This window comes from Malania oleifera, chromosome 6 (genome assembly GCF_029873635.1).
Source record: "Malania oleifera isolate guangnan ecotype guangnan chromosome 6, ASM2987363v1, whole genome shotgun sequence".
NCBI classification, from domain to species: domain Eukaryota; kingdom Viridiplantae; phylum Streptophyta; class Magnoliopsida; order Santalales; family Ximeniaceae; genus Malania; species Malania oleifera.
The window spans coordinates 104,151,711-104,179,209 of NC_080422.1; the positions used below are offsets into that span (position 1 = coordinate 104,151,711).

The following is a 27,499-nucleotide window of genomic DNA, read 5'->3' on the forward strand; positions in this document are numbered from 1 at the left end:
AAACAAAAAAAACTAAGAACTAAACAACTATAAGTGGAAAACAAACAAAACTCCAGAAGATAACACAAAACATCATGAGCGCAAAGAAGGAAAACCCAACAAATCCAATCGAATCATTCCCCTGACTTGCTGAGGAAGATCATCCTGACAACTATATGATCAAGAAATACTAGATTCACCCTGTTTGGCAAAGAAATTTGCACTTTTATTTGCCTCCCTATAAACATGTTCCACTTTGAACTGTATGCCTCTCAATGCTAGCATAAACTCTTCCCACAATTCCCATATATTCCAAACCGAGCACTTCCCAGAATTTATCCATTGAACCAAGACAGCAGAGTCACATGCAATCTCCACTTGATCAAATCCGAGATCTTTACACAGATTAATCCCTAAAATAATCGCCTTCAATTCAGCCATGTTATTTGTTCCATAACCCAATAATGAGGGAAAAGCTACTTTAAATAAACCTTTTTCATCTCTTATCATGCCTCCACCACCACAATCACCTGGATTACCTCTACAGCTCCCATCCACATTCAACTTAACCTAACTTGTTCTAGGTTTACACCATTTGACCACACGAGGAAGATGAACCTCCACATTTTTTACTTGAATATCCAAAGCACGAAGGACTGCAATATCTATGTAAGAAGCAGGTGCACATTTATTTAACTTGTATGAAATGGATCTCAGCCAATATTTAATATCAAGCCGCACAGTTCTCATCGAATCATGAATTGATTCCATTCTGACTCTACATCGACGAGTCCAAAGTCTCCAAATGATGAGACTAGGTATAAGACCTACTAAAATGCCTAACTGTGAGGCTTGTCTTGCACAACTAAACAGACACTAACTCTGCCTTTCTAAGTACTCGTTGCCATACAACTAACACCTAACGCCACTGCTGCTTTTTTCCATACCTCTTGAGCAAAAGATCTGGTGCAAAACACATGGTCTAAAGATTCAATCTTGGCATTTGACCAACAATCTCGAGTTTGTAGCTTATGGTTACTGATTTCCTGAACCTTAGCACAAAGAGGACCGGAGGCTAACCAACGATCAAACCAGAAAGAAGCCGACCCTTCTTTAATTCGAACACGGTCATGCTCTAAAACTTCAGGAATCACACGAACAATCAATCTCCAAAATCTGGTTCCTTTATCTAGTTTCATTTCTCTTAAGTTGTAATGACCCGAAAAATAATGGTATTTAAATAATAAAGAGAGAGAGAAATTGAATCAAAAACAGAAGGAGACAGTAGACTTCGTCAACGAAATTACATTTTGGAGAATATAATTTCAGGAAACTACCAGGCTTCGTCGATGAATACAGGGATTCATCGACAAAGGTCTTCAGGATCTCATCGACGAGGTCCCATTTCGTCGACGAGAAAATACCGAGAGAAGAATGGGCTACTCTGAATTTCGTCGACGAAGGGTAAGGTTCGTCGACGAATTTCCTTAAGGACTCGTTGACGAGATGATGTGGCTCGTCGACGAATCTCGCAGTATAAATAGCCCTAAAATCATTTTTAATCGCAGAATTTCAGCCAAAACCCTCTCTTTCTCTCTCTCTCTCTCTCTCCTCTACAGCTCCTCCTCCTTCTTCCTTCGATTTCGGCCCCGTTAGATGCTGGATCGACGATTTGAGGCCACCATGGCACTCTTGGTAGAGTTCTCTTCAAGTTTGCCCGAGCGGATCGTTGGTGAAACGAAGTTGGAATTCACCCCAAATCTAGGATAAAGTCTTTTATTCAGTTTTTGGCTTCTTGGCAGTTGTAGGAAATGATGTAGGCCAAGAAATATTGATATTTTGTTTTGGGATTTATGATTTTCAGGGTGTTAAGTGGAGAACCCTGCGGGTGTTGGACCCGTTATAGTAGGGGATTTTTAGTTGGAAACAAGTAAGGGAAATATGCTATGCTAGGTTATTTGAGAATGTTTTCAGTATAAAATTATAAATGTTTCACCAGAGTATTGTTCTACAATAGAGATTTATGCAGTTTATCAAATATGAATATGTTTTAAAATTACTATGTGGCTTGAGAATATGTACCTAGTATAGAAACATGCTTTACAGTATTTTTCAGAGATGTGTTTTACAGAATGTACATATAGTGAATGTATTTTTCAGCAATTACAAAAATACCATGATTATATAGTTTTACAGTACCATGACATACATATTCATAGTTAATTACAGAAACACAGTTGATATAGAGATACAGTTTTCCACAGCGTCATGGTTTATACAATTATTACAGAATCATGGTAAAACAGATAGTTGTATATAGAGGTGTATTATATAGTATCAGACCCTGTTGGACCATACAGTTATAGAGCACGGTATCGTAGCTACATACAATTTATAAAGTGTAACCACCTATTCAGATAATACGTGATATAAAGGTCGATCGCATAGAGCCTACGAGTGGACAGGCTCCCCATCGGATATGGGTTGAGGAGGGCCGATCAGACTATGGAGTATAGTGATTTATTCCTGGTTGGCCAGTCAGGGTAAATCCCGCCTACGGGCCACACAATCCTGTCATGAGGGGTTAAATCGTGACACACAGTTATCCACAGGGAAGTTTACAGTTATTATTATGTTTATACAGCTTTACATAAATAGAAAATATATACATATATTGGTAGTATTTTGAATAGAAACCTAAAGTACAGAAATGATAAGCAACAGGTAAAAGATGAAGACTATATTTCTAGTATTGTGCTTACAGATTCAATGACACATGACTATATAGTAATAGATTTTCCTAGTATTGTAGCTCAATTGCCACACACTAGTAATAACATATTTCGTCTTATTGAGCTTTGACTCATCCCAGTGTTGAATTATTTTTCAGGTGAACCAGTTGGGCGATCGGATCAGGCTCGCAGATAGAGAGGTTACAGTACTGCCCTGTCAGAGAATGTCAGTATATTTGTGGGAGTATTTTGTATAGCCTCACCGAATGAGGATATTGGGGGAATAGTCAAATATGTGTATTTTGGGAAACCTATTAGCACTCTGGTATTGTATATTATTATATATGGATATGTTTATTTGATTTCTGCTTCTTACTGCTTAGGTTAATGATTGGGTCCAATCCAGTATGGTATCAGAGCATGTTAAATATCATAGTGTATATATATAAAATCCAGTTAAATAGTAGGTCGTTACACAAGTGGTGTTTCTTATACAAATACTTGACTTTAAAGAATTGAGTCCACAAATTATCCATAGTTAACAATCTCCACACAAACTTCATATGCAATGATTTTTTTAACTCCTCCAAATCCCTAACACCCAAACCACCCTCACAAACAGGCTTACATATATTAGACCAGGAACACCAATTCCTTTTCCTTTTGTCATTTACTTTACTTCGAAAAAAATTCTATAACATAGAATTTATCTTTGTGAAGACAGTATTAGGAATGTCCAATACCGCCAATTGATGAACCTCCATTGAGAATAATACATGCTTAATTAAAATTAGGTGGCCCCCTTGAGATAAAAGCTTAAATTTCCAACCCGCTATCTTTTTCCCCAATTTATCAACTAGGGGCTTTAAAATACGGGCCGTAAGATGTCCCGATACCAAAGGAACACCCAAGTATGTAGTAAGGAAACCTCTTTTCACAAAACCAGTCGTCCTTAACAGAGATCTTTTCCAAGCAAAAGCAATTCTCTTTGACAAAAAAATACTTGGCTTTTCTTTATTTATCAATTGACTAGACCAATCCTCATACTTCTTTAGAGTCTTAATAAGCATTCGAATGGAACTTCTCTTGCCATTGGCAAAAATAAGAATGTCATCTGCATAGAGAAGGTGAGATACCAAAGGCGCCCCACGAGAATGATAGTAAGCCCCTATCTTATTCTCCATAAAATTTTTCTTTAGAAGCCAGGAGAGAACTTCCTGTAAAATAATAAATAGATAAGGAGATAGAGGATCTCCTTGGCGAAGCCTCGAGAAGGTTTAAAGAAACCTTTATAAGTGCCATTCATCATAATGGAGAACCAAAGAGAGGAAACACATTCCACCATTAAACCACAGAATCTTCATGAGAAATCAAAGTTTTTCATAACCAAGTTTAAAAAATCCCAATCGACCCTATCATATGCCTTAGCCATGTCCACTTTGATCATTACATTTCCACCATTAGACTTCTTATGCAGAGAATGAACCATTTCTTGTGCCAAAGAAATATTTTCAAATATACTTCTACCAGGAATGAAAGCTCCTTGTTCCGGAGAAATCAATGCAGACAATAAACCTGTCGTCCTTGCAACAATAGTTTTTGAAAATTTTTTGTAGATAATACTACAAAGATTAATAGGCCTAAACTTGTCAAAACTCTAAGGATTCTGAACTTTTGGGATTAGAACAATGTAAGATGCAGAATAAATCTAGGAAGAGCAGACCCAATAAAAAAATTTCTAGCTTCATCGATCACGTCTTCTTTTACAATCTCCCAACAATCTTGGAAAAAAGCCGAAGCAAGACCATCTAGACCTGGGCTGCTATTTCTCGGGATAGAAAGAATAGCATCCCTTACCTCCACCTTAGGCGGTTCACGATAAAGATCAATATTCTCCTCTTTAGAAACCATAGGAGATATTATATTAACTAGGTTAGCTGTTCGACTAGGGCCTTCACCTGTTAAGAAAGTTCAAAAATACCTTACTGCACCCTCTTGAACAGCCTCCATAGAATCCAAAACTTCTCCATTTGGAAGTTTCAATGAATGAATCATAGTCTTCTTCCTCCTTTGGTTCACAAATGCATGAAAGAACTTTGTATTGTTATCCCCCGCCTCCAACTATTTCTTTTTGACTAGCTGAGAAATATGAATCTCCTCCCTCTTTTCCCATGCTTCCAATTCGAGTTTAGTAAGCAAAAAATCTTCCTCCAATTCTGGAAAATACCCTTCCTAAAGCTGAGCCTCTAGAGCTTCCATACTTTCCTCCAATTTTTTAATGTTCTGCTGTACATGTCCAAAAACCTGTTTGTTCCAACTTCGAATTGCAACTTTTGTATGTTTCAATTTACCAGCAAGTCTAACTAAACTCGAACCATGAGACTCCTCCCTCCAGGCTTCCTCCACACAAGACTTAAAAGACTGGTGCGTGCTCCACATATTCTGATACCTGAAGGGAGTAGGACCATACCGATGCAGATTTATATGAAATCGAGTAATCAATGGGTTATGATATGAAGTCCTCCTCTTTCCATACTCAAAATAAATATTTTGCAAAACTTGGAGAAGATTCGAATTATAGAGCACCTTATCCAGTTTTGTCCAACTCCGAGAATTACCACTGTGACCATTACACCAAGACATGATGTTGCTAGTACCAATCAAATCCATAAGACCATAGTTGTCCAAGCAAGTATTAAATTCCTTCATAGTCGATAACGACCTCATATGACCACCAATACGTTCCGAATTTGAACAGATGATATTAAAATCTCCCGCCACCAACCAAGGGAAATCGTCCCTCTTTACAAACTCCAAATCATTCCAAAGTTCCCGGCGATCTATTTGACAACATTTAGCATAAAAAAATGAAGCCAAGAAAATCTAGTCCACAAAGCTAAAAGTACCCGAAATAACTTGATCAAACATATGTTGCAACTTAAAGTGCACTTTCTCTTCCCAAAACATCCAAATTTTACCCCCCACTGAAGCATTCACACAAAAATTCAGAAAATTTAGAAAGTCAGCCCATTGCGACATTAGACTTTCATCAGAAAAAGGCTTTAAAAGAACCAAAATAGAAGGTGAAAAATTCCTCATTAACTTATGTAAATGATTTTTCAACGTGCCTAAATCCCACACGTTCCACACTAAAATTGTATTAATCATAAATCAAGTTTCTTTTGACGAGTAATAACCCGTTGAGACTTCTTCTCACTTTGCCCATTAATACCCTTCAACTTAACAATTAGAACATGTAAATCATCATCCGAACAAAAGCCTTTTCCCAATGGGAGTTTCTCTAAAGTATTTGTCTCCACCTCCCTATCCAATTCACAATTATGTGGGACACACCTGGCTATGAAGGTACACTCTTGTTCCAAAATTTATGTAATCATATTACTAGACGTCATCAACTAATCACGCACTACTATGCCATCTTCCACTATCAAAATATTAGCTTCAGGAGCACCCAAGACTGGTTCAACACTCTCCTCCCTCTGCACAATCTCACACTGATTTGTATTCCATTGCAAAGTCTCCACTTTAGGCCTCGGATCTTCAGGAACAAACTTCCCCTCGTCCATCTCACGTTGCGGAACTGTCTTAACCACTGGCAAAATTTGTGATGTCGTTGCACTCTCTTGAGCCTGAGCCCCCTCTATAGGTTCTTCAACAATGCATGGATCTGTCAATTCTCTCTGAACTTCCTTCACTTTATCTAATTTCTTCACACGGCAAACTTCTTGTTGATTTTCTTGTCTACCATATTTTGTATCTTTACTTCTATCCCCAATTTTCTGTTTCCTTTCACCCCCTCGGCATACGATCTTTGAATGCCCCTGTCTATGACATTTCTCACAATAAAATCCTTGCTTTTCATACCTCACTTCCTGCCAAATTTTTTGATTTGAAGAAACAACAATCGGGAAAGCATCCACCTGATATGCCAATAAATCCACCTCCACGCACATTCTCGCACGCGTAGCCCTAGTTCGATTAAGCGTAGCATTGTCAGTTCCCAGGTATCGACCAAACCTCATGGCTAGAATTTGTAAGCAATCAGGTCTGTACATGTGCACATGAAGACCAAGGAGAAATAACCATTAAGGGGCCAAGGATGGTTCTTGCTTCAGGTTGAAATCCTTTGTCCATCAAAAAAGACAAAACGGAAATCCAGCCAAAATCCTTCCTTCACGAGACCATTCATGAAGAAAATCTCGTTCATTCTTCATCTGAACTAGTACATGAAAATTATCTATGAAACTAACAGAAGGGATCTCCGAAAGGCCCCACGATTTTATGATATTCAAATAGATAACATAAATGGATGGTCTAGATTGCAAAAATTTCAAAACCACCGAAAATCTTCCGCCACTTTGTTTATCTTAGCCTTCGAGAATAAAAAACCAATATCTCCATCAACTGGATATCTCATGGCTAGTTTGAAAGAGGAAGACGATGTGTTAACAACATTAGCATTAGAACGTGATACTACATGGGCATACAACAAAGGTCCTGAACTGTAACGACCCGAAGAATAAGTGTATTTAAATAATAAAAAAAAGATAAAAATGGAAATAGTAACAGAAGGAGGCAGCCAACTTTGTCGACAATGTTGCGCTTTGGATGTAATAATCCCAAGAAATTTTTCCAGGCCTCGTCGACGAACACATAGGTTTCGTCGACGAGGGTTCTTCAGGATCTTGTCGACGAGGTCCCGTATCGTCGATGAGAAGATATCAAGAAAGGATTTTTGGGAAGTCTAAAATTCGTCGATGAGGGTGCAGATTCGTCGATGAACTTTCTGCAGGACTCGTCGACTAGGTGACGCGGCTCGTCGATGAATCCTATAGTATAAATAGCCTAAACCCAGGTTAAATGCACAAATTTTCAGCAAAATTCACTCTCTCTCTCTCTCTCTCTCTCTCTCCTACAGATCCACCTCCATCTCTCTTCTATTTCGGCCCCATCGTTCGCCGAATCAAAGATCTGAGGCCACCACGACGCTCCTGGGGAAGTTCTCCCTAAGTCTTCCGGAGCGAATTGTCGATGGGATGAAGTTAGATTTCATCCCAGATTTAGGGTAAGGTCTTTTATTCGAAATTAGGCTTTTCGGCTGTTGTAGGAAGTGCGAAAGATGTAGAAATAATGATGTTTTGTTATGGAATTTGTGATTTTTCAGGGTGTTGAGTGGAGAACCCTGCGGGTGTAGGACCCGCTACAGTAGGGGGATTTTAGCATAAATCAGGTAAGGGAAATATGTTATGCTAGGTAATACTAGTATGATTTCAGTATAAATTATATGTTTTTATTAGATTATTATTTCACAGCAGAAATTTATATAGTTTATCAAATACATTTAAAATGTTTTAAATTACTGTGTGGCATGAGAATATGGATATAGTACAAAAACATGTTTTTACAGTATTTTCAGGATTATGTTTTATAGATTATATAGATAGGGAATATGTTTTATAGTATTTTTAGAATACCATGATTATACAATTTTCAGTACCATGACATACAATTTACTGTTTATTTCAGAAATACAATTGATACAGATACAGTTTATCACATCGTCATGGTTAATACAGATATTACAGAATCATGGTAAAATAGATAGATTGTATATAGTAATGTATTATTTAGTATTAGACCCTGATGGATCAGATTTAGCAGGGCACGGTACCGTTGCTATATACAAATATTCAGTATAGAGTGCAACCACCTATTTAGATAATACGTGGTAAGTAGGTCGATCAAATGCCCAAGAGCGGACAGGCACCCCATCATATATGGGTTGAGGAGGGCTGATCAGACTGATGGAGTATAGTGGTTTATCCTGGTCGGCCAGCCAGGGTAGATCCCGCCTTCGGGCTGCACAACCCTGTCATGAGGGGTTAAATCATAACATACTGCCATCCAGGGAAGTTTTTAGTTATTATTATGTATGTACAGTTTCATAGAAATAGGGAATATATGTTTATCTATATTAAAAGTATTATGTATAGAAACCTAAAATGCAAATATGTTAAGCAACATGGGAAGGTGATTGTTATATTATTTGTATTATATTATTTGTATTATATTTACAGATTCAGTTATACGTGATTATATAGAAATAAATCTTCTTAGTATTATAACTCATTTGCCACACACTACCAATAACATATTTCGTCTTACTGAGCATCGTCTCATCCCATTAAATTATTATTTTTGAGGTGATCCAGGTAGGCGAGCAGATCAGGCTCGCAGATAGAGGGGCTTCAGTATTGCCTTGTCAGTAGAGTGAGTATTTTTGGGTGTTTTTATGCATAGCCCTAGCCAATTGAGGGTAATTTGGGGAACAGTCATATATGTATATTTTGGGGACACATTTTAGCACTTGAGTATTGTATATTTTCTTGATTGTGTTTATTTGGATTCCGCTTCTTTATGCTTAGGTTGATGGTTTGGTTTAGTCTAGTAGGTATTAGAGCATTATAAATTTTATAGTATAAAAAAAAAAAAAAATCAAAACTGAAAAATAAATAGCAAGTCGTTACATTTTGGTATTAGAGCCTAGGTTGTTAGGTTCTGTAGACTTTAGAATGTAGCGAAAGAAATACCAGAGTATAGGGAATGATTTGAGGTATTTTCTATGGTCTAGGTACAAGATTACCTTGGTGGTTTCTGTGTTTTTCCTGGGGTGACTATTTCAAGAAAACCATAGTAAGCTATTGTTGGATTGTGTGTTTAGGTGACAGAACTGGATATTGAGTTAAGGTCAGGGAAGGTAGTTAATTTTGAATTGGTATAGGATAGGTCTGTATAGGAGATAAGGTTCTTAAGTGTGTTCTTGTTTTTCAGGATGGATCCGGGAAGTAGTGGTACGAATGCTGGGGAGGATAGGTCAGGACCTTACAGCATAGGTGGAAGAGATACAGATGCTTTACTGCGTAGCGTCACTCAGCAGGTGATGGCTGAGATGGCCAGGAGCTCTGGGGAGCATGACTGTTCGATCGAGCAGTTTACATGGATGAAGCCCCCATCCTTTGCTGGAGGAGATGATCCGATTGTAGCTGAGAATTGGGTCCAGCACATCGAAGAGACGTTGGTAGTGCTTCCCTGTTTGGATGAGCAGAAGGTAGTATTTGCAGCATTTAAGCTAACAGGAGAAGAGAAACGTTGGTGGGGATTAGCGTGATTGATAGAGGAGCAGAGGCCGATTCTAGTACCAGTGGCATGGGACAGATTCAAGGAGCTATTCTTCGAGCGGTATTTCCTTGCTATCGTTCGGAGCGTGAAGGTAGCAAAGTTCATGCGTTTGGTACAGGGGCAGATGACCGTATCCTAGTACACAGTTCAGTTTATCGAGTTATCACGTTTTGCTCCACATCTAGCACTTGATGAAGAGAAAAAGGCAAGGAAGTTTGAAGAGGGACTGAGGCAGAATTTTTTTGAGTAGGTGATTGGTTTCAGGGCTCAAACATTTACGGAGGTTGTAGACAGAGGTGTGATCATCGAGAGTGGTATACAGAGGGGTATAACAGCTCAAAGCCAGAGGAAGAGACCTGCACCTCAGGGCTTTCAGGCTGGTTCTAGTAGGGGTCCATGGAGAGGAGGTCGTGATAGGGGAGATCAGAGGCAGATAATAGGACCTCAATAGAAGCAGGGTGCGCCGATTTTCCCGGTGTGCCAGACTTGCGAGAGATGTCATTTAGGGGAGTGCTTGGCAGGGAGAGGTGTATGTTACCATTGTGGGAGACTCGGCCACATGACACGTGCATGCCCAGGTTGGCCATACCAGGTCCCAACTCCCAAGCCCTATCGAGGAGGACATCAGGCGCCTCATGGAGGTCAGTAGAGGAATGTGGCCCCGGCGAGGGTTTACGTGTTGATGCCGGGTGATGCTGAGGCTGCTACGGATGTGGTGATAGGTACTTTTACTATTTTATCACATTCCATTATTGTTTTATTTGATTCAGGTGCTACTCATTACTTTGTCTCTACATCATATGTTAAATTATCCAAAAGTGAGACTCAGTTATTAGATGGAGAACTATCAGTAGCTACACCATCTGGGTCAGTGTTAAGGTGTTAGAGGGTATCTTATAGAAATTCAGGGGAAAGTGCTACCAGCAGACCTGATTGTGTTTGAGATGCGTGGGTTTGATGTAATATTGGGTATGGATTGATTGGAAACTAATCACGCCAGTATTGATTGTCATAAGAAAGAAGTAGTTTTCAAACCCCCTGGTGAGCAAGAATTCAGGTTTGTTGGTTCGCGTGTACATGCTCTGTTGCAAATAGTATCAGCTGTACTGGTAAGAAGATTACTCTGAGATGGAAGTTAGGGGTTTGTGGCTTTTTTAAAGGAAGCGTCAGAGAATGAATCAAAGCTTGACAGTACCCCGGTTATACGAGAATTTTCAGATGTTTTTCGAGAGGAGCTACCAGGGTTGCCTCCCGAGCGCGAGGTGGACTTTCCTATAGATTTGCCTCCAAAGACAACGCCGATCTCTAAGGTTCCTTATCACATGGCTCTAGCTGAATTAGGAGAATTGAAGAATCAGTTGCAAGACTTGTTGAATAGGGGATTTATACGACCCATTGTATCGCCATGGGGAGCTCCAGTGTTGTTTGTAAAGAAGAAAGACGGGTCTATAAGGATGTGTATTGATTATAGAGAATTCAACAAGGTTACTATTAAGAATAAATATCCTTTACCTCGTATAGACGATCTGTTTAATCATTTCCAGGGTACACAAGTGTATTCGAAGATTAACCTCAGATTAGGTTATCATCAGGTGAGAGTAAAGGTAGAGAATGTTGCAAAGACAGTCTTCAGGACTAGGTATGGGCACTATGAATATCTCATTATGCCTTTTGGTCTAATGAATGCCCCAACTGTGTTCATGGATTTGATGAATAGAGTTTTTCACTAGTATCTAGATCAGTTTGTAGTAGTTTTTATTGATGATATACTGGTGTACTCGAGGATTTTTGAGGATCATGAGGTGCATTTGAGACTAGTTCTGCAGACACTCAGGGAAGAGAAACTCTATGCCATGTTTAGCAAGTGTGAGTTCTGGCTTGAGGAAATTGCATTTTTAGGCCACGTGATCTCAGGAGACGGTATTTCAGTGGATCAGCAAGATTGATGCGGTAGTGAATTGGGTCAGGCCAAAGAACGTGCAGGAAGTCAGAAGTTTCTTGGGACTGACAGGTTATTACTGCCGGTTTGTTGAGGGGTTTTAAGCTTTGTCAAGAAGAATGCTAAATTTGTTTGGGATAAAGAATGCGAGCAGAGTTTTCAAGAATTAAAGCAGCGACTAGTCACTGCACCAATACGGACAATTCCATTAGGAGGTGATGGGTATGTGATTTACAGTGACGCGTCTTTGAAAGGGCTCGATTGTGTACTGATGTAGCATGGTAGGGTGGTGGCATATGCATCTAGGAATTTGAAAGAATATGAAAAGAACTACCTTACTCACAATATGGAATTGGCTGCGGTTGTACATGCACTGAAGATCTGGAGACATTACTTATATGGTGAGAAATGTGAAATATTTTCTGATCACCAGAGCCTAAAGTACGTCTTCATATAGAAAGAGTTGAATATGCACTAGATGAGATGGTTAGAACTCATCAAGGATTACGACTGCACCATCAGTTACCACCCAGGTAAAGAAAATGTGGTGACTGATGCTTTGAGTCGTAAATCAGAAAATACAGCACAACTAGCCGCAATAGTTCAGCACCCAATTCAGGTGGACTTGGAAAGGCTGGACGTGGAATAGTAGCAGATGATCCTCAAGTGCTTATTTCCATTCTGGTTGTACAACCTACACTTTATGAAAGGATTAAAGCCGCTTAGGGGAATGATCCAGAATGAACAGAAGTGATAGCCAGAATATAGGACGGTCTGGGAGAAGAATTCAGAATTTTTGACGATGGGGCTTTGAGATTTTGCACCAAATTGTGTGTACCTGCAGATGATAGCATCAAGAGGACGATTTTAGAGGAGGATCACAGATCTCTATACACTGTTCATCCTGGTAGTGCGAAAATGTATAAGGATCTATAGGAGTATTTATGGTGGAGTGGCATGAAGAGGGAAATAGCAGAATTTGTGTAGCAGTGTTTGACATGCTAGCAGGTTAAGGTTGGGCACCAGAGGCCGGCTGGTTAGTTGTAGCCACTTTTCATTTCTGAATGGAAGTGGGACCATGTATCCATGAATTTTTGAAACCTAAGGTGTAGTTCCAAGAGGGGGGGGGGGTGAATTGGGTTTATTAAAAATTTCTTTGATCATCTTTATGAGCTCTTATCTCTTTTTACAATCTCTTAAGGTTTTCTCGTATTTTCGTTAATTAGGCAATACACACCAACTCCTATTTGCTTTTAATCAATTCACAATCAGTAAACACAATCAATTAATTTACCATTCACACACAACAACCACAAGACAAGAAATTAATTCGGAATATTTAAAGGTCCTGCAAATGAATGTTCAATTCTTGTTGTTGATTTATGAATTTGAATATTGCAATGACAACCAAACACCTTTTCAATATCAGAACTTAATTAAGCCTTCAGCTAACAAGTTTTGGGTGTTAACCAATCAACGTACTTCCTTTCGGTTTTCGTAAGAGATCGATTAACCAATGTACTCCCTTTCGATTTCCGCAAGCCCAAGAACAAATTAGGTCTTTTTGGGTTTACTTAAATTCTAATAAGTATTACTTTATGATTTCAAGTATTAAAACATTCACGCAAGTTATATTGTTGCTGAAATTAAAAGGAGAGTAAGGAGAAGAGAATAACACCACCACTTTTTATGAGGTTTGGCTTACCCCAGCCTACGTCCTCGCCTTAGGTCAACCACCTAAGGAGTTAACTAAATCTTGTTCCTTCCGGGTGGAACAAAAAACCTTACACAATTTACCCTTTTTTTCAGGAAGAGAAAAACCTCTCCAAGCACTAGCCTGTGCTTGGTCCAATGATCCAATCAATCCTTTGAACCGTTCAAAGTACAAGAAGATGGAAAATAAATCTGCGTACAAAAAATACTCTCAAAATTTAGAACAGGTTGTACAAATTGAGTTCTAAATTGTACTTCTAAAAACCAAAGCAAAATAGAATATATGAAGTTCTAAAGTTTTAGAAGTCACCGATGGTTCTTAAAAAAAAATTGAATTGCAACCCGGAACTGAACTTTGATATTTTCAATATACCAAAATGATAGAATTTATCTCCAGAAAAAATGTGAGCAAATTGAACTCAAGGAGAATTTCTTTCTCTCCGATAAAATGATGTGGGCAGATGGAGCTCAAGGTGAATTTTAGCACAAGAAGAGTTTCAACAAAAGACTTATTAATCTCTCTTCTTTTATATTCTATCTTGTGTATATTTTTCATTACCTAATGCCACAACCTGCTAAATTACCACGTTTTTTTTTTTCAAAATATAATAAAGTAAATATCACTGATCTCAGCAGATCATAATCCACCTAGACCCGTGGGTATTAGGGATACATCAGCACACATAACGGAAACCTAAGCAGCAGGAAACATACAATCACGTTATCATAAATACCAAGACATCCATCACAATACCATAAATACTAGAGTCACTATATTCATTGTATTTCAGTTTATACATCCCAAAAAAAAATCTAGGGACACTTCCCACAAAATCCAACTGTCCCTACTAAAACTTACCCTTCAAAGAGGGTGGACAAATAACATTAGATCAGCGGGGCTTTTCCCGCTCTCCTATCTGGGGCTCTTGAAAAGTCTATAAAATTTTGGGGTGAGACACCTCTCAGTAAGGGAAATAAACTAATACCAGTGTATGACAACATAAGTATTCCGTGTTATACATATACCATACAGAACATATTAAGTAACTGTTATATCAAATATGGGAAAACATATATGTAACAACACAGAATTTTTCTTCACAGGTTTCATCGATGAATACAGGGGATTCGTTGACGAGCGCATAAGGGACTTCGTCGACGAAGCCACGTCTCGTCGACGAGAGAATACCGAGAGAGGTTTTGGGGCAATCTGAAATTCATCGACGAAGGAGGAAGTTCGTTGACGAAATTATTGAAGAACCTGTCGACGAGGTGACGTGTCTCGTCAACGAATCCAGCCCTATAAATAGCTAAAACTCGAATTTTTATCCATTTTCAGTGCTCCTCTCTCTCTCTCTCTCTCTATGGTCTCTCTCACTTCTCTCTTCGTTTCTGGGCCTATTTCTCGCCGGATCGAAGATCTCAGGGTACTAAGACGCTTTTGGTGAAGTTCTTTGCAAGTCTGCCGGAGCTGATCGTTGGCAAAGTTGGTCTGGATTTCGTCCCAATCTCAGGTTAAGACATTTTATTCAGTATTTGCCTTTCCCTCAGTTATAAGAAATGTTGTAGGTAAGAAAATACTAATATTTTGTTCTGGGGAATTTTGTTTTCAGGATATTGAGTTAGGCACTCTATGGGTATAGAGTTAGAATTTTGTAGAGGCTTTTCAAAGTTAAGGTAAGAGAAATATGCTATGCTAGGAGTTTTAATGATGTTAACAGAGATTTCATAGACACATATTTATACCAATTTATTATACAATTTTTTACAGAATATGAGTTTAAATGTTTGTGTGGCCTAAGTAGATTTTCATGTGATGAAGAACTTATATAACTTTTATAATATATCATACTATACTGAATGCACAAATATAGACAATATATACAGTTTATATAGTTTTTCCCAATATATGGAGTTATATAAAATATACAGATATAGATGTATATTCACAAAGATTATATAGAGAAATTTACATGCATATACAACTTTTATACTAATAGTTTCATGAAACAGATATATATATACATATACATGTATACAGTTTTACTCAGATCAATATATATATTACAGCTTTATACATAACAGTATATACAGTATTATAGCATGCCATGTTTCCTATTCCTATAACATACAGAGTACACAAACAGAGTATATAGATAGAGTATACAGATAGATATACAGAGGTAGCATCAAGATGCTACAGATATAACATACAGAGATTACAATATTTACAGTACAAAAAGATAGCGTTACGGTAATTTTGGAAACATGATGAAAACAGTAAAAAAGTATATATGTATATATATATATATAGTATCAGATCCCTGTGGAAAGATTACGGACAAATACAGTACAGATATAGATTACAGAGTATGGTAACATTGCTATATATAGATAGAGTGCAACCGCATATCTCACACAGTGTGTGGGTATCGTCACCCATGCTCGGAGAGGTTACAGCTCCCCAGTTCACTGGATGGAGGGGGCTGGTTTGACGAGGTAGTAGCCAGTCCTGAGCTTAAGAGTAGATGCAGTTTGGCCAGGCTGAGGTAATGTAGAGTATATTGACTTATCTAGAGGGCCGACCAGATGAAGTCCCGCCTATGGGCCTCATAACCATGTCATGAGGGGTCAAATCATGACGTATAGAGTCCTAGGGATAAAACACAGTTATGTATATGTATACAGTTTTACAGTATATGATGAATATGGTATGATATTATCAGTATGAAAAGTAGAAAATACAAATGATACAGTTATATTTTAAATTGTGAAAAGAAAGATATGCTTTACAGATTATTTACTTCATTACAGTTTAGTTGCTATTTAAAAAGTATTCTTAACTTAGTTGCCACACACTAGTAATAGCATATTCCACTTACTGAGCGTCGACTCATCCTATTACTCTAACATTTTTCAGGTGAGCCAATTAGGCGAGTAGATTAGGCTCGCGGATAGAGAGTATTTTGATTGCCCTGGTTATAGGGTGAGTTTTTGACAGAGTTGTGTATATTTTTGGATAGATGATGCTGGAGGGGTATTTTTGTATGACTATGGTCTGTATATACTGGATTCTGGTATTGTATAGTATATATGTGAATGGTTGTATGATATGTGTTCCCGTTGCTGAGGTTCATATAATAATAATACAAAAATATTTCTAATAGGTTAGCTGGCTATTGTCATGTATTACCCCCACATGACTGGGTTGTGTGGCCCGAAGGCGGGACCTGATAATGGTTGGCCGACCACTGCCAAGTCAAAAGTACAATCTGTAAGTCTGATGGGTTTGCCAGACCTGGTCTCTACACCAAGGGCGCTCACACACTTCTTAAAAACCACATCGACCATCCAATCTCACACCACTCCGTACAACGGCGTTAACACAGATATCATGATCATGATGACCATGGACACATATCAATGGTACCGTGGAAGTGCTAGCCTAGACCAAGCCAACCAGGTTCTGATATCATATAACATATACTGAAATTATGATGCATAGATATTTCATATCATTAACTATCAAATCAATCATATCATTTTGCATATATATATGTATATCATGAAAAATCATCGGCCCATAAGCCGGTATTTCACATTTTATCGTAACTCGGCTCGTATGCTGGCAAATCATATCATAGCACAACCTGTACGCTGGCAAATCACATCCATAGCACGGCCCATACGCCGGCAAAATATATATCCATAGCTCAGCCCGTACGCTGGAAAATCATACACATAGCACGGCCGATACGCCGGCAAAACATATAAAAATCTCGGCTCGTATGCCAGTTTTTCCATTATAAAAATCCATATCATAATCACATTCCCAGAAAACAGTATTTCATAACTATTTTTACTCATGCCACACTGAACAGGTTTTTCATATATTCGACATACCATCATTTTCAACAGTGTTTTCTCAAATATAAATCATATATATAAACATATTTATTTTCTTGAAATCCAATGCTATATATACATGCATTTTCTAAAAAAAAAAAAACTAGTTTAGTTTATCCCTTTACCTGATTCCTAAAAAGCCCCTAAGAAAATCTGTCCCGCACCCGCAGAGTTCCCAACTTAACACCCTGGAAACAACATTCCTCAGAACTAAAGTTCAATATTTCTAAGCGTATAACACTTTCTACAACTGCCGAAAATCCAAATATTGAGCAGAAAGCTTTACCCTGGATTTGGGATGGTTTCCACTTCAGCCCTACCAACGATCTGCTCTAGCAAACTTGCAGAGAACTTTCCCAGGAGCGTCGTGGTGGCTTCAGATCGTCGAACTGGTGAAAATACAACCCGAAATCGAAGAGAAAAGGAGAAGAAATTGAAGGGTAAGAGAGAGAAAACTTCCGCGCTGGAAATTTCTGCCAAAAAAGAATTTTAGGCCTATTTAAACTGTGGCCTTCGTCGATGTGCCATGTCACCTCATTGACGAGGTCAATACAAAATTCGTCGACGAACTCTCCCCTTCATCGACGAAATTCAGAAACCCCAAAATCACCCCCTCGGTATTTCCTCGTCGACGAGCCACGTCACCTCATCGACAAGCTCCTATTATACCCTCGTCGACGAGCTCCTGTTATACCCTCGTCGATGAGTCCCCTGTATTCGTTGATGAGGAGCTGAAAAATTCCTCGAATTTATGCCTTCCAAAATGCAATATCGTCAACTACCTCCTTTTGTTTTCAGTTTTCATTTCCCATTCTTTTATTATTTAAATATCATTATTCTTCGGGTCGTTACACCTAAGGTGGTATTTATAGGCTTTTTCAAAGATCAATGTCCCCATCAAGTTAGGTAATATTTGAAAAAAATTGTTGACTTAATTTTAAAATTCAAAATTTTTCATTATCCAAGGAGGTATTTATATGCTTTTTTCAAAGATTAATATCCCCAACAAGTTAGGTAATATTTGAAAAAAACTTGTTGACTTAATTTCAAAATTCAAAATTTTTCATCACCCAAGGAGGTATTTATATGTTTTTTCAAAGATCAATGTCCCCATCAATTTAGGTAATCTTTGAAAAAAAATTTTGACTTAATTTTAAAATTCAAAATTTTTCATTACCCAAGGAGGTATTTATATGCTTTTTCAAAGATCAATATCCCCATCAAGTTAGGTAATATTTGAAAAAGAATTGTTGACTTAATTTTAAAATTCAAAATTTTAAAAGAGAACTTCCCGTTTGAGATCTGAAATCTGCTCCGCGTGGCAGTCATCTGCCATGACATGACAGTCGTTTGCCATGATTAAATCTGAAACTCAGAATGCTGGCAGTTGTCTGTCAGAATATAGGCAGTCGTCTGTCATGGTTAAATTTTAAACCTAGAACATTGGCAGTCATCTCCCAGGACACTGTCTTTAGTTTAAAACACTCAAAATTTGCCAGTTGTCTGTCAGGTGCCTGACTTCTTTTTATTTTTGAAAACTTTCCTTCCTTTAAGACCTTTGTTACTTTGATTTTAAAAATATATTTTAAACTCTTTTAACAAGGTGTTTCTTAGTTTCTTTTGATTTATGAGAGCTTCACATATCTAAATGACATTTGGTTTAGAAGTACTTACAACAGTCCTTCTAATTATGATCTCCTTAAATCAGTAGGTCCTTCAGCCTTCTTCAGCCACTTGAGGTTCACTTTTGACTTTGAGTTTGCTTGCCCTTAACTTCTTCATTTTTCGTCCATTGCCTTTGCCAATTCCAGATCATGCATAGGGTAATTCTTCTCATACTCCTTAATTTGCTGAGAAGCATAAGCTACTACCTTATCCTGTTATATAAGCACACAACCCAAACCTTTTAGGGATGTGTCGCTATAGATCACAAAACCGCTATCCCCTGAAGGAATGGTCAATACTGGAGCAGTAACCAACCGGTGCTTCAACTCAAGGAAGCACTGCTCGTAATCACTAGTCTAGTCAAACTTCACCCCCTTCTTGGTCAATCATGTTAGAGGTCCAAAAAGTTTGGAGAAACCCTCTATGAACCGATGATAGTAACTTGCCAGTCCCAGAAAACTCCAAACCTCCTACACACTCTTCGGTCTCGTCTAGTCAACCACAGCTTCAATCTTACTAGGATCAACCGAGATGCCGCCCTTAGACACCACATGGCCTAAGAACGCAACCTGATTCAACTAGAACTCATGCTTCTTTAGCTTGGCATACAACCTCCTTCCTCGCAGAATCTGTAGTACTAACCTCAGATGGTTCTTATGCTCTTCTAAACTCCTCGAATACACCAGAATGTCGTCAATAAATACCACTACGAACTGGTCTAGGTACTCATGGAAAACTCTATTCATTAGATCCAAGAACACCGCTGGAGCATTGGTCAAACCAAACAGCATAACCAAGAACTTATAGTGGCCATATCTGGTTTGAAAAGCAATCTTCGCAACATCCTTAGATCGAACCCTCACCTGATGATATCCTGACCGTAGGTCGATCTTCGAAAATACCTGCGTCCCCTGTAGCTGGTCAAAGAGATCATCAGTACTAGGCAATGGGTAACAGTTCTTCACAGTCACCTTGTTGATCTCACACTAATCAATGCATATACGCATCGATCCGTCCTTCTTATTCACAAACAATACTGGAGCTCCCTAGGGTGAAACACTCAATCGGATGAAGCTCTTGTCCAATAATTCCTGCAACTGTTCCTTCAATTCCAGAAGTTCTGCTGGAGCCATCCGGTATAGAGTCTTAGAGATCGGTGCCTTACCAGGCAGTAACTCTATCATGAACTTCACCTCATAATCTGGAGGTAAACCAGATAAATCATCTGGAAACACAACTGGGAACTCGTTGACTACTTGAATATCCTCGAGTCTCAACTCATCCAGCAGCGGTTCCTTCATACAAGCTAGGTACCCCTGACACCCGTCTAAGAGTAACCTCCTCGCCTGTAATGCCGACGGAACCCGTGGCGTACAACACACACACGATCCTACAAACTCATACTCCTGCTTCCTAGGAGGTCTGAAAACTACTACCTTCCTATGAAAGTCGATCACAACATAACTGGAGAATTACCAATCCATCCCCAGAATGACATCGAAGCCCGACATATCGTATACTATAAAATTTTTGGGTAGCAGCCTTCCCTAAATTATCACTGGGCAGTTTGCTAACATCCTACTACAAAATAATATACTCCTAGATGGTGTAGCAACAGATAATACCTCGTTCATGACTTGGGTTTCAACCCCACACAGTTTAAAAAAACTCACAGATACAAAAGAATGGGTCGCACCCGAATCAAACAAATCAGAAGCTTTATTTGAAAGCAATAATAAGGTACTTGTCACTCTGTTCCCTGCATGTTCAGCATCCGATGGAGTAAGAGAGTATACTTTGGCCGGAGCTGTATACACCTGAATGGTTCCCTGAGGTATCTGGTTGCTCCCTCGGTTCACACTAGATGCAGGCATATCTCTCTTCAGTACATGACAATCGTGAGCCATGTGGCCTGACTGGCCACAGTTGTAGCAGTTACCCCCAAATGACTGGCACTCGCCCTCGTGCCACCTGAGGCACCTAGTATAACGATCCTGCGTTTGACTCGCCTGAGTACTTTGGCGCTCGGTATTCTGACAGTAACCCGAGCCCTTGTTTTTCTTCTTCCACGATCCCTGATGAAATCCCGACTGAGAACCAGAAGGTACTATCCTCTTCTTTGATTCCTCATCCACCTCATCCTTTCGGATGCCAGTCTCGATCACCGTGGCCTTATCCACCAAAACTGAGAATTCACGGATCTTAAGCATACCCACCAACTTGCGGATATCCTTCCTCAAACCCTTCTCGAACCTCCGAGTCTTCTTGTACCTGCTTGAGATCAAACACGGCGCGAAGTGGGATAACTCTATATACCGAGCAGCGTACCCCTGCACCGTCATATCTCCCTACGATAGAATAGAAAACTCATTTGCCTTTGCATCGTGAACGGAGGCCGAGAAGTATCTCTCAAAGAATACCTCTTTGAAATGACTCCAAGACATCCCTAAAACACCGGCTCTCTACTTCTGTAGTAGATTCACGACAGTCCACCAATGCCCCACTTCCCTAGACAGCTGGAAGGTAGCGTATAGGACTCTATGCTCATTTGTACAATGGAGGACTTCCAGAATCCTCTCGGTCTTCTTGACCCAGTCCTCCGCTATAATCGGGTTGGGTCCCCCTACAAACGTCAACGGGTGCATGCGTGTGAACCTCTCGATGGTACACCCTGTAGCAGTAGGAGAGCGTTCGTGTCTCCTGACACTCCGCTCGATTTCTTGCATAATTTGCCTCGTCAAATGCCGAGGCACAGACGGAGACTCATCACTGGAATTCTCCTCAGAGCCACTCTCCAAGTTATTATCCTTGGGCTCCATTCTGAAATAGAATAGGAATCGATTAGGACTCCTAGATCACGTACAGTTAACACAATAATTGACACACAATCATATTAACTACCATCTCACAGCCCTAGGTCTATCCTATCACACCGACACTGAAGTCATCAATGGTTTACCTTGCTTTTACTGAAATCGTCATTCTAGGAAAAACACGGAATACCACCGACAATTCCCGATCTAGCAACGGAACAACCATCAACCAACTCTACTCATACCCAACATCCTATACTCTGGTATGTACTCATAGTTAAGCCTAACCAAGTCTACAAGACCTAACAACCTGGTTAGCTCTGATACCAAGTTGTCACGACCCGAATATGGAGAATAGACCCAGGGGTGATCTTAGTAATCAAACATGTCCCTGCATTATACAAAGAACAAATGACACAGCACAATGAATGAAGGTCTGACCCCGTGGGGTCCCCAGCAACCCTATACACATCTATACACAATCACATACACAGAGAAAAAGGTCCTTTTATACACATACAGTACCATACCAGAGTCTATACAAAAAACGGAGTTCAGGCTCCATGCATACAAAACGTATATCCGGGTGCCAAACATACCCCAAAACAACAACCTACGAAACAAAGTCCTAGCACTTACCCTAGTGCTACCTGTAGTACACCGACCACTACACTCCCTACACCAGGACGCTAGTTCCAATTACTCGAAGGACTTGTAAAAATGTATGTACAGTAGGGGTGAGACACATCTTAGTAAGGGAAACACATGTTATATTAGTGTGTGGCATTCGAGTGTTATCATGACAGCAAATACCATAGCTAATGCAATTCCAGTATTCTCACAATACAGTTCCAGCACAATGCATACACGCACACACACGCATACGCACGCTCATGATCTACATGGTGTCATCATACCCCTCGGCCCGTAGCCGGTCCGCAATATCCGGCGTTGGTCCTTAGCCAACTCGCGACACATGGCGCCACCAGTACATGGCTAGTCCCAGACTCCCATGGCATCATACCGGTGCTATCTGGTGGATCCCCACCCTTCCGTGATCAATTGGTATGGACTCACGCCCTCGGATATAGAGCCAAACACTCTTTCCAACATGGCAGGCAATAAACACACGCCCTCGGATATAGAGCCGGACACTCTTTCAGTACCTGGAACAATTAGGAACCACCTGTTCCTATTGCATTTCAACATAACACATTCATGCATGCTCATATAACCAAACATACCACACCCATTTGGTAATTTTGAAAATAATGTTTTCCAATCATATACAGTTTAAAAAAAAGTCAAGGCACGACCCTCCCTAATACGCAGTATAAATCACAATATACCAACGGTTTTCAACAAAACCAGAGATGCAACCCAATACCCCCTTTTTTCCAAAACTATAACATGAAAGACCCATAATTTTACCCATCAAATTCCCCTAAATGAGTAACCAAACACAAATAGGACCCTGAACCACAGTTCTACCGACTCCGATTTCAAAAATAACAATTATAAACTCTACTCCTTTACCTTTCCCCCAAAAGATCAATCCCAAACTCTACGACTCCTAAACAACGAACACAGTATAGAATATACTCACGATTCCGTCCTCTACCAAACTACCGGATCAAAAAATAAAACCGAGCCTTACCTTGATTTTAAGCCAAAACCCAAAAATTTCTAAAACGGGATTCCGATCCATAGGTTTTGTAGATAATCCTTCCTTGATCCTCGTGGTAACGTTAGATTGTCGATTCTAGTGACAAACGGTGAAGAAATCTAGAGCGAGAGAGAGTAGTATGAGTTCTAGAGAGAGAGGGAGAGGATATTTAATTTCTTAGCTGAGAAGTAATGGAAATTTATTTTTATAGCCCTTGTCCCGGCCACCCTCGTCAATGAAATAGTGTCCTCATTGACGAGGTCATATAAACAGCTCGTCAATGAGATGGTGACCTCGTTGACGAGTCTGAGGTTCCCGGTTTCCTGAAATCTCTCGGCTTCTCTTCGTCGACGAGCCTCTGAACTTCGTTGATGAGCAGAACAAAGCCTTCGTCGACGAAATCTGGCTTCGTCTAAGAAGCCTGCTCAAATTCCAATTTTACCCATCACTTTATTATTTAAACCATATATCACAGTTCGGGTTCTTACACATAGACTCATGCTGGGGAAATATTCCTCTGCTTTCCACCTCGAGGTGCCTAATGACCTTTCTGATATGGTCTAAGAACAGGCGCGACAACTGTTGGTGCACGACAATCCCTTGCCATATGCTTGTTGGTGTATATATGTGCAATGCTCACCTCCCACGAGTTTATTGGCACACTTACCTGACGTATGGTTCAGATGAGGTCGATGCGGTAGACCACAATGGTACTACGAAGATAGAAGAGGTTCCCCTCAGAGACACGGGGGTTTGATGGTAGTGCCCTTTGTGGGGGGTATGGGGGGCAATGCCCCCTAAGATGGTATGACCTATCCATTGTGAATGGTGGGTTCGGTATGTCAAAGACGACGGCTAATGTCAAATACGACCACTAATGCCAAAGATGACCATTAATGTCAAAGTCGGCCACTAATGTCAAAGTCAGCCATAGTAGGTGAGCTACCACCACCTACCATGGTAGGTGAGCCACCCATGTGCTTCTTCCACGAACCAGAGGCTATAAATAAGACCCCTCCCCATTGGAGCACTACACACATATCAACTGCAAGATTGTGTCCTCTTTTTTTTTTTTTCAATTTGTTGTACTTTCACCATTGAAGCTTATTTAGTGAGTGCATGGTTGGAAAAATTGTTGTAGTCTGATTTTTCTAATAAAACTTTGTGTTGTCTCTTCAATAGTTTCTTCAAAACAGATCTTGGCATTGTTATTTTACATGGTATCAGAGCTGAAGGCTACAAAGAAGAAACAACTATAATTGGTGAGACGTTGCAATGGCAGAAACTTCATCTTCCGCTACTGCATCTCCACCAGCACTTCGGATACGTCCACCAGCATTTAGAGAAGGAAAGCTCGCACTTTGTGGAAGTTCAAGATGAGTGCTATTCTGGATTCATATGAACTACTTGTCACAACTCAAGGTATGGATCTAGAACCGATTGGCACGCCTGATCCCACCAATCCTAAGGTTATCATCCCTCTAGATGTTGCCCTTATCAAAGTATGGAAGATGCGGAATGCAGATGCACTTTGTGCTATTGTCACAAGTGTATCTGATTCTGTACTTATGTTGATCCAGTATACATCCAAGGCTGTAGATGCTTGGAATGGTCTAAAGAATCAATATGAAACAAGGAACCAGACACGCATTCAAAATTTGGAGAGTCAACTTGCTGCAGAAAAGCTATATAACGGAGAATTGGCAGAAGTATTCATCACCAGAATAAAAAATCTGTGTGATCAGATGGTAGCAGTGGGCATAGCAAAGACTAATGAGGAGTTAGGTCGAAGATGTATTCGAGTGTCGCCATCAAAATATGACAGTCTGGTAACTGCTTTTAACACGCAAATTAGAACTCCTGCACTAACCTTTGAGGAATTCTGTGCTTTACTGCTAGAAGAGGAGATGAGGTTGAGAACCAGAGAAAATGAAAGAAGTAGTGCTTTCACCGTGTAGATTAAAGGCAAGGACAATAATGTTGAAAAGAAGAAGGGAAAGAACAAGAAGAAGTTTTCTTGTACGTGCAACTACTGCAACAAAAAGGGGCATACAACCAAGGATTATAGAAAACGTATCCACGATGAAAAGAACGGCACATTGAAGCCTACGTGGAATGTTAGACAGGTAGCAAATTGTGCTAAACTAAAATTAGATCTTTTCATGGTTACAGAAGAAATGTGCTTAACTGCTCAAATAGTACTAGGAGATTGCTCATGGGTACTTGACAGTGGAGCTTCGCGACACATGACCAGCAAAAGGACTGGCATGGTTCCCTTAAGCCTCTACATGAACCTATAAATGTGATTGTCGGAAATAATGCAAAGTGTCTAGTAGAGGGCATTGGATCCATTTTCTTGAAAATCACGAATGGCCAAGGTAAAAATCTTTCAAATTTCCTTTATGTTCCTCAAATTAAGAGGAATCTTTTATCTGTGGTTGCTATCACTGACCGTGACTATGAAGTACGATTTATGAAAACAAAGGTTGAGATCATTAATAGCAATGACAGCATTGTGGGCGAAGGTATTTGAAAGAATAACCTGTATGAGTTTGTGGCACTTGTCACAACAACTAGAGATACAACAAGTAGACTTTGGCATGAAAGGTTTGGACACATATCCTATGCGACTTTGAAGGAGATGCAGAGAAAGGAAATGGTGGTTGATCTGCCTGTAGTAGTTGATGCTGCAGAGCCTTGTGAAGCTTGCATGTTGGGAAAACAACATTGTATGTCATTTCCACAAGAGAGCAACAAAAAATCAAAGCTTCTTCTAGAGTTGGTACGTGCAGATCTCTGTGGTAAAATGACTACTCTTGCACTAGGAGGATCTTTCTATTTTATGCTGTTAGCCGATGATTATAGTAGAAAGGTGTGGGTGTACTTTCTTCGTGACAAGGCTGAAGCTTTTTTAAAATTTAAATTGTGGCATAAAATTGTTGAAAATGAGACAAGTTTGCAGTTAAAGAAATTTTGAACAGATTAAGGAGGTGATTTCACATTAGGGGAGTTCAATAATTATTGCAGTGCATTTAGCATCAAGCACCAATTGTCGGCACCAAAAACTCCACAACATAATGGCATTGTGGAATGGCGAAATTGCACTGTGATGGAGATGACTAGAGCAATGATGAAGGCACAAGACCTTCCAAAAAATCATTTTGGACAGAAGCTGTTAATACAGCTGTGTATATCCTCAACCAATGCTTCACTAAATCTCTGGGGGAACAAAACATCTCACGAGGCTTACTCTGGTAAGAAACCCTCTGTTTCTCATCTTAGAACATTTGGTTGCAGATGTTTTGTGTATGTTCCGGATGACATTCAAAGCAAGTTAGATGACAAGAGTCGTAAGTGCATCTTCTTGGGATACAGTACAGAATCGAAGGCATATCGTCTGTATGATGTAGAGGCAAAGAATATCGTCACAAGCCGAGATGTGGTATTTGATGAAGGACCACACTCAGTGGGAGATAGAGATCGGCCCACTACCCACCATGTGTCTCACTCAAAGCAGTAGATTGAGGTGAATGATGAAAAAATTCAAAACCAGCCTGTTGTACCATTAGCACCTATTCAGAAGCCACACCCCAGGTGGGTACAATAGTTGTAGCGACCTTAATTTCTCTTAATAAGAAATATAACATAATATGTGGAAAAGTTAACCCGAACCCGTGGGTAACGGGGACACCTGTCAATCACAGTGGAAACCTAAGCAGCAGTAAAATAAAATCTCAATCATTCAACCATGAAACATAATACCAAATTTATTTACATTCCCAAAATACTGTATTTGTTTACACTCTTCCAAAAAGTCAAAATAACACTAGGATCATACAATAAAAATCTCCTGATCCTAATTCAACGCTTACCCTTCTAGTAGGGA

General features: G+C 39.6%; 1 protein-coding gene across 1 annotated transcript; it reads left to right on the forward strand.

Moving 5' to 3' along the window:
• Window positions 1-24,989: 24,989 nt before the first annotated feature.
• On the forward strand, window positions 24,990-26,146 carry LOC131158743 (uncharacterized). Its single transcript, XM_058113601.1, has 3 exons — window positions 24,990-25,442; window positions 25,572-25,739; window positions 25,844-26,146. The coding sequence occupies exons 1-3, from the start codon at window positions 24,990-24,992 to the stop codon at window positions 26,144-26,146; spliced, it is 924 nt and encodes a 307-aa protein (XP_057969584.1).
• Window positions 26,147-27,499: the final 1,353 nt, after the last annotated feature.